Here is a 12245-nt window from a genome sequence, read left to right on the forward strand (position 1 = left end):
GGATACGGTGGGCGCAGCTGGTTGAGGACAGGATTAATTGGAGAGACATGCGAGAGGCCTTTGCCCTGCAGTGGGCGTAGTCAGGCTGATGATGATGATAGATGTATCCCCGACACCAGCCAGGAAAGCTGGGCACGTTTATGAAATTATGAGGCATTGATAGCGCTGATTGAAAGTGCGCTGGTATGGACTTCCTATTCTTGAGATTTGCCGACTGATTACACCGAAGGCGCAGCAATAAAATGCGGCTTGTATTCGTACTGAACACCACCGTTGCCCCCCGCGTTGGCGAGAACAGCTAATCTCCCTCTCAGGAAATCATAATTATTTATTAGCTTTCGTTTCCTAATTTCGCAATTTGTTTGGTCCAAGTAAACTTTGCTTCTAATGTACACGTGGTTCCAATAGTCCATAAAAAATTCACAATGGAAAAAAAAAGTGTCAACGAAAAAACAGCATGCGTGTTAACACAGTCGACGAGTAAGGAAACATTTGAGGCCAACCTAGTGTACTATAAGGCCATCCAACCAACCGAAAACGTGTGCAGTTCGCTGCCTTACCATGTGAAAATTTCAGAAAAAAATTAATTTCCTCAAATGCCCATCAATTGTCATAAAAATTGAGGACCAAAATGACATTCAGCCAAGAATGGTATTTCACCTCCCCCCCCCCCTGGTTGCACCTCCGACCGCATCCTCTGCTGGGCGAGCAGCCCGGCTTCCACACCTGTAAATATTTTGACTCGAAATAATCTTCGCGTCTCACGCGCGCACCGCTTTTCCTTCGCCGAACCAGCTGGCTAACCCGAGATTTATCTGATGAGATCTGCAGAGCTTGCGGCGCCACACAGCCTGAAAAATCAACGTTCAGCTGTATTAGAGGGCTACGAAGCTCGCGCGGCAGACTGCTCGAAGTACGCCTGCCAGGCGCAGACTAAACTTCAGTGTAAACGAACCCTCCGCCGCACAGCAAGAACAACACGAGCTCATATGAAGGCGCGCCGTTGTCATTCGATCTTGTGCTGCTTCTCGCTCCAGATGCGGTGTTCAGCCCTGCGATGGACTTTCGTTTTTCCTGCACGCATTTAAGCAGCCGGTTCAAAAAAAGACGAACCAACTACGGCAGAAATGTTCCCGAAACCAGCGGCGCAAGCAACGAAGCCCGCGACCGGCTGGACCATAGAGCTACTGGCTGGACCATCTGCGGCTGTTGACGGGGGCGTTGCGCCATCTATCCTACTATTGTCGAAATAAAACGCGAGTGGACCAATCGCATTGCGGAGTTATCGGCCGCCGAAGTTGACGTGGTTGCCGCAGCTACCTGCGCTTCCGATTCCGGGTTATTTCAGATCCGCCGCTGTGCTGGCTCTGCGCTGGTTATTCCGCGCACGAGCAGAGTTTGAAGCTAGCCCTCCCCACCTAGCTCATTTCCTCCGTTTTAGGACTGCCCATCAAGCTGGTAAGTGTTAGTTTACCCACAATGTAACCATGTTCAAAACGCGTGCACGCTGAACTGACCAGAAAACAAATTGACGTTGCGACGCTATAGTTTCGGAATCAGACTTTCCCGCGGCAGTGTTTATCACGTGCTACGCGAAGCGGTGCATTTAACACGAATACGTTAAGAAAATAAGAATTCTTGAAGAAAGAAGGTGCTGTGTGAGAATTCTTAACACATTGAGATGCCGCGTTTTACTTTGAGGCTCTTCTTAACTGATTTATGATATGACATTGCTTTTGTTTACTGGAGCTCTGCAGTGACGATGCTTGTTTTCCTCATTACGCAGCACCTATTCCCGCTTTGCGGCGTTGTAAATGTAGCCTTGAGTGTAGCCCCAACAGTCCGGGCGTGGCTGCTAGACTAAAGCCGCGCTGCCTCACTCCAACACCACGGGCGCTGTCACGTAGTACGTGCGTTGCTTTTCATTTCTCCCCGTCTATTCGCGCCGCCTCACTTCCCGACGCTTGACCAAAAAGCTCAAATCATCTTCCAACCCGCCCGGCTCTTCAATGCTAGACTGCCTGTAGCTTATTTTGATGTCGGGACCTTCCGTGAGTGCAACGGTTAGCTGTTGCGAGTTGGTGGTTTTTGTCAGACTGATTGTCATATGCGAGGGTCAGTGTTTCGTCCTGTACTCTGCGCCGTAAACTCAATGGAGTTTCCATGGTGGGGAGCAGCTTGCACGGACACGTGGTGATGGCATTGGAACAGGAAATGCCCGTTTTCCGTGCCGGAAACTTGACCGTTGCTTCTACGATGTTACTGACAACGAAATAAAACGCCCTTGCTAGTGCACGTTTACGATGTAGACGGGCACAGAGCCAGCTTTGCAGCGTCACCAGGCATTGTTCTTCCAAGCCGCATTCTGTCACGTTCTATGAACATCGAGCCATTGAGTCACTGCCCGTTGGCGTCAGCGTATGCGGGCCTCATTTCTCCACTTCGGTTGCCCAGCTCTGGATGCACCGTATACTGCGGCGCATTATTGGTGTCCACAACTACGCTGGCCTCTTATCGATAGCCTGTGTTGAATGAAGAACTCCGCGATGGCTCAGTGGTTAGGGCGCTTGGCTACTGATCCGGAGTACCCGGGTCTGAACCCGTCCGCGGCGGCTGCGCGTCCCCCGTGTGCTGTGCGATGTCAGTGCATGATGTTAAAGATCCCCAGGTGGCCGAAATTATTCCGGAGCCCTCCGCTATGGCACCTCTTTCACTCCCTCCTTCCCTTCCAGCGCGGGTTCGGGTGTCCACCGAAATGAGACAATTACTGCACCGTTTCCTTTCCCCGAAAACAAATTTTCAATTTGGTGTCAGATAGACTGACTACCAGCATGTTCATCACTCAGTTGCACTTGAACAATGCACTGTGCTGTGCTGTTGAACACCGGAAAAGGATGTATCTTGTGGTATGCTCCATTTGCTGACAGGAAGTATGTGAATTCTGTTTGTACAGTACTCACGGATTGAAATAGGACATTCGGAGCGCGTGGCCGTCGCTTCATGGAGCGCCGCCCGTAGACGCTCATGGAACCAAGGTGGTGCATTGTGGTATGGCGTGAGAGGGAGAACATCTACAAAGCAGAATTGTTCCTTCCAGTAGCCAATCAGCCGGCCTGTGGTTTACCACATGCCTGCGTGGCACTGCAAGGCTAGCGCTCCGAATGTCCTATTTCAATCCGTGAGTACTGTACAAACTGCGACATTAAGCTGGACCTTCTGCCATCGCCATGTCGGCTATATGATATTATACAAAGATGCTGAACAGAATTGCGTCTTGGTTAACTAGTGTCTTGAGCACTCTTCCTAAGCATTATCAATGTATTCAGTTCGCTTCTCCTTGCTAGCATGTTCACTTGTGTTGCTCCCATGCAGTATTTTCTATGCCAAACGCTGCTAGGAGAGTTTGGGATAACACTCCGATAGCACCGTGGCTATAGCGATACCTTATGCCATCTGTCGAAATACAGTGCGAGCCACGACACTCATTTTTCGAAGGTCATTAACTTCTTGTGTACAACAGACCTGAACAGTGTTTGATACTTTGATTCATTACGGATCCATCACACGTGTTGCACAATGGAATGCGCGAGAAAACGCATGCGGGTTTGCATGCGACTGACGTCTTCGCTAAACTGTATGACAGCGGAGTCATACATCCACCGCAGAAGCATGCAGGAGAGGACACAGCATTTCATGAAAAATACAGCTTAAGGCGGGTTCACACTGGCGAGTCGCAAACATCGCGCGACTGATTTCGGTCAATAAGTTATGGCTTTCGAAGCATTAGGAAAGCGAGGAGGGAGTATGACAAATCAATTTAAACCTGTCGCGCGACCTCCGCGACTCGCCGTGTGAACCTGCCTTTAGAGAGAGTACAGGAGGTGGCTTACTCCAGCCGAGCATTTTGGAATACTTGTACTCTCCAGAAACTACAATTTTGAAGTTGGTGTTCCTTGAGTGTAGGACTTCCACATGAGCTGTTTGAATGGATGTTACCGAATGGTAACAGCATTTTCTGTTGACCCTTTACAGCCATGGCAACGTTTTCCGACTTCATCTGCACTTTTGCGCGAATGATGTTTCCTGATACACTGGATGCGGATATGTATACGGAGCGCTTTGTAAACCATCGCACTGATTGGTGTGACATCGTGGCCATGAAGGGCGCGCGCGAAGTCCTGAAGGGCGTGAAGTACCCGGACGACGCCACTCGTCGCTCGCTGTACGCTTCGTGGCTCAAGGTTTTCGCCTCCAGTGAATGGCACGAGTCCTTCGACAGCCTCTTGCTTGAGTGCGTCGCGGCCACGCCGTCGCCAACGACGCCGAAACAGCCTCTGTTCGCCAACATATACAAGGATAGAGATCGCACAATCGACAGGCCTTATCCGAATGTCCTGACACCCGTACTGATCCTGGACAAGATTCCCAATCTCTTCGTGCGCAAGCACGAGTTGGTGGAGCCTCTGCCCACTTCGCCCGGGATTGTCGACTACCTGGCAGATCTGATCCGGAAGAGCTGCACCAGCCAAGAGGCCCTGGATGAAGCTGGCCTGATCATCGGCTTCTGCAGCCTGGCGCTCGCCGCGGTCTCAGCCAAGTCGGTCGGGGACGTGCAGGATTTCTTCCGGGTCCGAATGAAGAGGGCGCTGGCTGTGGCGGTACCAACATTTTATGACGGAGACGGCATGTTCTGCCCCAGTCGGAGGTTCCTTACCGAACTTGCCCGAAAGACTCACTCTAGAGCTGGCGTGGTTAAGCCTTTCCTCGTGGTTCTGGTCTTGGGCCAGTACGCCTACCACGTCAATGCGGAAGCCGCCCCCAGGTAACAAGCGTTTGGCCTAAATCTGAAAGGATTTTGTGAGAGGCTTTGTACAAAAAGAAGATAACCAGTTTTCAGGAAAACTTTACCTAGATATGTGGGAGCGCGAGTCGCAGCGTGCCCCCACCACAAGATTACAGCTCCAAGGCTAGAGTGTATTAAAGGAGTGTAGCGCGCGGGAGGGACTGCCCTTGAGGCGCTTGTCTCCAGCAGTGGTAAACAAAGCGGCAGTGCTGCTGTCGGCCACATTAGTAGGATTCTGCTGCAGTGCGTAGCAGGCGATATAACATGCTATAACTCTTTTGGAGTTGCTGAATTCCTTTAGAAAATAGAATTGGTAACTGCATTGCGCCGCATGTCTAGTGCATAAATAGACAAAATATATATTTTCAGTTGCGCAACCGGTACTCCGACAGTGTTTTTCAGGTGAAAAAAATGCGCCCACTTGAAAACTAATGCCGTGATAGTTAAATCCATGGCCCACCAATTTCTGGCGACGCTGCGATTGGACAATTGAAAGCAGGCCGCCGGGGTCACGCGGGGATCTCTGTCTGCTGCACTATTTTAGTTCACTGTACCAAGGCACCAACGCATCACGTGACTGTAGAGGGTCCAGTCACGTGGCTGCTTACGAGCCCGCTTTGGTAAGGTTCGAATTGGCGAATAGATGAATGTGGGAGCTAAGGGACACATTAAGCCGGTGTTGCCTGTTCGGAAGAAGATTCTGTGACCATAGGGGGCGCCGTATGCCTATCGCTATCGCTGTAAATTTTTCCCAGAAGAGGGTGCAGCTCACGTATACTTTTTTGCCGCTGGGTGTGTGAGGTGTTGTAGCCTTTGCCACGCCACAGTGTAACATGCCACCAAGTGCCCGTGCACGTGTTATTGAATTATACATTGGTCGTGCCTGCACCCACCACTACGCAGTCTTCAAAAAAAAACAAACATGCCAAACGTGTGCGACGTCAAAACTGACAACGATCGATTTTCTTTATGAGATACAAGAGCTATGAGGAGCGAGGTTGTCTGCACGCATGGGACACCATACTGCTGTAGATTGGCAATCTGGGCTATAGGTCAGCATGCTTCTCAGAATGATGAACACTTCCTCTGTAAAGCTGCACAGTATCTATATTAATCATGCAATTATGAATTCAAGCAATATGATAAGATATAGAAGATTTGTCGTTCTGTTCATTGTCTGTGTCGGTCCGTCACAGCGAGCGCTTCCACTGCGAAAATGCTATAGCAGCTAGCCCCAGTTGTCGGTTTATTATTACTAAGAAGATTAGATACTAGGCAAGATTTATCATATCGCGATCCGCTTCCACGGGGACCCAACTGTGCCTGCGCAATGGCAGGCATGCGCCCCTCGGGTGCGTGCGCAGCTGGTGCCTCGAGGAACCGAAATGCTTCAACGGATCGCGCTATGCTAAATCTCTAATACCTCCTTCTTGCATTCTCTACTGCTAGTCTACAGCTGAGGCGGGTTTAACAGAGAGTTATTGCATAGCGCGATCCGCTTCCGTGAGGCGCCACCGCGCGTGTGCAGAACGCCATGGGGGCGCCATGTTCGAGTCAGCTGCGTGGGTGCCTGCCACGTCTCGACCAGTTGGTGCGTACATGTTGCCTTATTAATGCGAAAGCATTATAGTTATGTCGCGTCAGCAAAAATTGTCCGCAAATTTTGTCCGCACGATGATGTCGTTCTGGGGAGATAAATGTGCAAAAGTTTGATTGTGTTAGGAGTGCGTGAGTACGTCTTGAAATGGGAAAGGTTTGGTTGATGAATTGTAATTAAATTGAATTAATGAAAATAAATATTGTTTGAAGCACGTATTGTGCGACTGATTCGATGAAAAACAATGTAAATGCATGAGAGGGCTTACTTAGTATAATTTTTTTAAAAATTCAAATAATAAAAATAAAATATAAGATTCGAGGGAGAAAGGAAAGGCTTTTGCATTTCCGCTGTTAACCAGGTTTAAATGAGCCATGACAAGGTCGTTCTTCATATTGCAGTTTTCTGCTTCAGTAACTAATGCAAGGGCTTATGATTAAATTTCCGAAATTTGGCTGCCCTGGACGCGCTGTATTTTCCAAAAAATATGATCGAAACTGAGATCGGGAGACTCCTCCCACCAGCAGCGACCGCCATATTGAAAGCTCTCGTGACGTCACTAGCATATGCACAGAGCAACGTCGTCTGCTCTCGTTGCTGCAATATGCGCAGCGAGGTCTCATTCCCCCCTGTACTTTCGTGGGCGGTCGAAGTAGCAGTCGTCCAACATATATGAATGACTGGTACCGCAAAAGCAATAATAACAGTAATGCAGTTTTTCTTCGGTATAGATAGGGCCCGGTCACACTATAGGCCGATGCGACGGCAATTGACGGTCTGATCAGTACGCAAATGCCGTTGCTGACGCACTGGTCTGTCACACTAGACCGACGACGCCAGCACGATCAACGATTGCGTATCGTAGTAATGTTAAAGAGTCGGCTTAGTGGGAACCAGGAGAGAGTGGTAGGGGACTAGTTGGCATGACATTCTATAAACTTAAGAATTTTAAAACTTATTTGACCTCATGCTAGCCACGGCGACATATGCGATGTGCATGCACCAGCGAAGATGTGCTTTCATTCGGTGCCCGTGCATAGAACCGATCGGCAAGACAAGCGACACGGGCAGAAAACGCCGCACGATAGTGCCGCCCGCCGTCATCGCCTGGGCTTGTGCGGCCAGGGAAGCTTCACGCCCGGTGAAGTGACGGCTGGAAAAACTGCGCTTGTGTACATTATCCATATCGAAAAAAGCGAAACAAACGGCTACATATCGTATCTCCACACTTTGTTACTAATCAGTGAGTACTTTTGCCATATTCTTGAATTTCGGTTGACGGTGGACCGCCGGCCCCTTTTATTGACGTGGCCTAGAGAGTATGCAGGATTCGTGAGTGCAATTTCAGCGATTGCGGAGAGCGAATTCGCAAGTTTTGGCGCCTGCAAATAGATGTCGAGCATAGTTTTGGCTACAGTGCCCTCAAAGCGACGACTGCCTACATCGCAGGAAGCGAGTAGAATAAGGGGGAAGTGCCAATATATGTGACCCGGTCTGCATAGCAATGTGCAGAAGGCAGGGGGCAGCAGTTGTCGGCGTCGACTGCGGACAACAAATCTGGTTGTTTTCATTAATTCAAGTAATGTCCGAACGTATTTTTACTAAACCGATCTAAAATTAAATTTTGGTGACATAAGAGAAAGCAGATACAATTAGCGGAAAGCGCAGATATCCTACGCGAAGAGTTTCCCAAGCAGGCGATATAGCATCGTCGGCACTTATTGCAGCGTTAGTATGGTGTGTAAATGAGTAAAAGTGCAATTTGTGAGCAAGAGTACATAATATTTAAGATAAGGATAACCCACCTGGCATTTTATGCCACGCAAACGAGCAGTACTGTTTGTGCACAGCCATGTAAACAACCTCAGCGCGGGGCTGCAGTTGTCGTAATCGTCGCACTCCTGGGGCACAATGCGCACGCACAGCAAAATGTTGTACTATTATTTCGAAACACTCATTTAGATGGCGGCGACTATTCATCGGTGCGGACAGTGAAAACATTCGAGTCACGTAGGGTTTTGCAGGCGGCTTGGTTCCTGCAAAAAGGTTCTATGAGTCAGAGGAAATGCATGTTCGACTTGCGGACAGTGAAAGCATTCGAGTCACGTAGGGTTTTGCAAGCGGCTTGGTTCCTGCAAAAAGGTTCTATGAGTCAGAGGAAATGCATGTTCGACTTGCGGACAGTGAAAGCATTCGAGTCACGTAGGGTTTTGCAAGCGGCTTGGTTCCTGCAAAAAGGTTCTATGAGTCAGAGGAAATGCATGTTCGACTTGCGGACAGTGAAAGCATTCGAGTCACGTAGGGTTTTGCAAGCGGCTTGGTTCCTGCAAAAAGGTTCTATGAGTCAGAGGAAATGCATGTTCGACTTGCGGACAGTGAAAGCATTCGAGTCACGTAGGGTTTTGCAAGCGGCTTGGTTCCTGCAAAAAGGTTCTATGAGTCAGAGGAAATGCATGTTCGACTTGCGGACAGTGAAAGCATTCGAGTCACGTAGGGTTTTGCAAGCGGCTTGTTTCCTGCAAAAAGGTTCTATGAGTCAGAGGAAATGCATGTTCGACTTGCGGACAGTGAAAGCATTCGAGTCACGTAGGGTTTTGCAAGCGGCTTGGTTCCTGCAAAAAGGTTCTATGAGTCAGAGGAAATGCATGTTCGACTTGCGGACAGTGAAAGCATTCGAGTCACGTAGGGTTTTGCAAGCGGCTTGGTTCCTGCAAAAAGGTTCCGAGTCGTAGGAAATGTATGTTCGACTTACAAATGCGTACATGCAGCACGGAAACTGTCGCACTCGGAACTTTTCTCTGCTCCTTTCGTGCCTCATGGTTACTGTAGTGCACCTTTTGATAATTTGGGTTTAATTATCGAGCGATGAATAGCGGACAAGAACTTGGTAGCTAGCTACAAAACGCCGCGGCTTTCACGGCGCACATTGGCAAAGGCATGCACGGCATGTGCCGCTTTTCACATACAAGAGCACTTGACTGCTCAAAAGATACCACACTCACAACGTACAAACAGCATGCTTAAGCGTAAATAATAAAGCAGGGGTCCATCGATTTCTGTTTCCTCAACAATCGGAAAGTGGGCGCCACGAGCAAGTCCGCTTTCCCAAGGATCACTCAGCTCGCGTACTAAGTTGAAGGCTTCCCAAAAGAGAACACGGAAAATGCATTCTATTTCGCTAGGCTAAAAGAAAAAAACCACTTCGAGCGACCACTGTCTACGCTGTGCATGCAAGCATCTCAACAGCTCGCAGCAGACGACGCGTGGCGTGTATGCACTCGTGACATCAGCGATCAGAGGTTGCCAGACCAGCTAGCAGTTCGCAAAAGAAGCGAAAAAATTCGTTTTAAAAATATTTGCCCTTTAAGTGCAATCCTGTAATTTTTCAAGCATATAGTGGTGTCTCACAAAAGCAGATCACTAGCAGATCATGCTATAACTCTCTAATATTAGAGAGAGATAGCATTGCGCAATTCGCTACCGTGATGCGCTTTTGCGTAGCACCACTGTGCACGGGTAGATAGCCTAATGGACGCCAGATGGCGCCATCTGCCCGGCCAGCTACGCACACTGCGTCGGGACCAAGTGGTGCGTGCCCAATGGCGGGGTGCGGAAACAGATCAAAGTAGCAGATCGCGGTATGCTATAACTCTCTACTGTGTTCAAGTGTCCATGTTCAGTTCAGTTCAGTTTTATTCCTTAAAGGCCCCCATTTCAGGGGGTGTTACATAAGGGGTGGGATCACATTTGTAGTGAGGAAAACAAACAGCGATGGTAATTTAACATTGAAGGTGATCTGTTACGCGAATGCCTTGACAGCTTCAACCGTTTCATGCCTGTTCATAAAAGTGCAGGCTCCGGTGAAGTGAGCGAAATGTTGGCGCTTCGGCTCGCCTGAGAAGTGCTGTTTCGAATCAGTCATGCACGCAGTCATTGCCTTGCAGCGCAGACATCAGGTTCCTGGAGGAAGGATTCCTGAAGCAAGTAAAGTTCGGTCGACTCGAGGTAGTCGAGCTCCTGTACGGCGTGCAAGAGAAGACGGGACTCAGCGCTGCTGCACTCAACCGGATTCTTCGGGAGGACGGTAGTGCACAGTCCGTGGTGGAATCCAGTCGCTATGTCGACGAGTTCCTGGAAGGCGCCACAGAGCCCATGCAGAAGACTAGGCCATGGTGCCGCACGGCTAACGTCTGTTTCTTCTTGACCCTGGACCTGCTCGATAACCTGGACTACGCCATGAGGCTCACTGCAGTGCTGGCGCCGGACCCCAACCACCAGCTGTGGCAGAGACCGGAGTTCGGCGACGTCCCCCCATCGCGCATGAAAGAGGCTCGATTTTGGGCGAGGGACTTTAGGCACGCCCTACGCATTGGAAAGTACAGCGAAGCTGCGACTTCAAAGACCTGCCAGGCGAAGGGCTGAGTATTCATTGGACAAGTAACGATCGCGTTTCTCCCGCAGCAGCGTAGCTACTCTCTAAACTGGGCCCATTATGAAGAGCATGCTGGCGTTCAGGCGCCTTTTGTACACACGCCATTTTCTGTGTCAAGTACTGTCAGTCCTGCATCAAGAACATGTATGCATTCATCTGACAGCCACTGTTTGCCGTTAGTGACCAAGTGCCCATTGAGGAGTGTGCTATCGCTAATAAATGGTTTTCGAAATTTCCGCTTTCGTCGTGTGATTTCCATTGAAAAAAACAAGGCAGGAAGATGGGGTTCGTGACAGCGCAATACAATATGATGAACAACGACCGGTAGTGGTGCCACCGTTCCGATCAGAGGAACCTTGTCTTTGTCCAGGCCAGACGAAGGCACGTCTTTGCTCAAGCGCTGGCTAGCGGACTGAGGCTCACCTCCAGACTCTTGTTCATAGTATTGTTTAGCATTTCCTGTGAAGAAAAAAGTCTGTGTGTGAAAAGCTCCATTAACCGAAGAAAGCACTAAAAGCATTTGTAATGCTTAGAATAATTTTAATGTGTTAGCATTAGAACCCACGTCGGCAAAATCTCCGTCTGAAGCCGCACTTAGCAAGGGACAAAAAGTGCAGAATCCCACTCCACTTTCAGAGGACAGGATGGGAAGTGGGGTAGAGTGGAGCAGGGGTGCGGCGTCTCTCTGTGATTGGCGGACTTAACACTTGCACGCGCTGAACCCGACAGCGGCTGCTCCTTCAGGGTAAATGCTAATGCGTGCTCTACCACGTCAATCTCACTAATCGTCTATCTTTTTCTGCATACTGTATGCATTCAGAAAACCAGCACTAGAAAAAGATGACAGCTATTTAGCAGCTGTGCTTTTGTGGTAAGCTCGAAGGCTTTAGGGTAGTCAATGGCGAGGTCACAAGAGGACACTGTAATGCTTTCCACATCCAGGTCACTGATTTGGGTAATATGCCATTTTTCATGGAATTCAAGGGGGAAAAAACGAAAAGGGAATTTTTATCTTAAAGTACCAAAAGTGTCGCAATTAATCCAAACTGACTGAGTATTCACACTGTTGCATGGGAAAAGTTCCCGAAATAGGGAGTTTTCACTAACGGCATGGAACATATCTTTAGATCGGCACGGTGTCATGGGTCCACCGAAAGGGACCGCAGTGTTGGGCGGAGTGCAGCAAGAACAGCTCATCTCTCCAGGAATACAAGGCACATATGTGGTGGGAGTGCCACTAGAAATTATTGCTGAAGCAAGCAACTGTATGCACCATTAGGTAAGGAACAAGAGCACGCACAATGAGATGTGCCTGTGGGTGTAGGACAGGCCTCAGAGGAAGACGTTGGAACACGCGGCAGAATTGGACGACA

At 49.2% G+C, this 12245-nt stretch overlaps 1 protein-coding gene across 1 annotated transcript; it reads left to right on the plus strand.

Annotated features, from left to right (window-relative positions):
* Nucleotides 1-1244: 1244 nt before the first annotated feature.
* On the plus strand, nt 1245-11108 carry LOC144104799 (uncharacterized). Its single transcript, XM_077637986.1, has 3 exons — nt 1245-1458; nt 4033-4822; nt 10385-11108. The coding sequence occupies exons 2-3, from the start codon at nt 4035-4037 to the stop codon at nt 10860-10862; spliced, it is 1266 nt and encodes a 421-aa protein (XP_077494112.1). The 5' UTR covers nt 1245-1458; nt 4033-4034; the 3' UTR covers nt 10863-11108.
* Nucleotides 11109-12245: the final 1137 nt, after the last annotated feature.

This window comes from Amblyomma americanum, chromosome 9 (genome assembly GCF_052857255.1).
Source record: "Amblyomma americanum isolate KBUSLIRL-KWMA chromosome 9, ASM5285725v1, whole genome shotgun sequence".
NCBI classification, from domain to species: domain Eukaryota; kingdom Metazoa; phylum Arthropoda; class Arachnida; order Ixodida; family Ixodidae; genus Amblyomma; species Amblyomma americanum.

Coding starts and splice junctions, on each gene's coding strand:
- LOC144104799 (XM_077637986.1), top strand. CDS start 4,035: ATGGCAACGTTTTCCGACTTCATCTGCACTTTTGCGCGAATGATGTTT. Junction 4,823..10,384: donor AATGCGGAAGCCGCCCCCAG/GTAACAAGCGTT, acceptor ATTGCCTTGCAG/CGCAGACATCAGGTTCCTGG.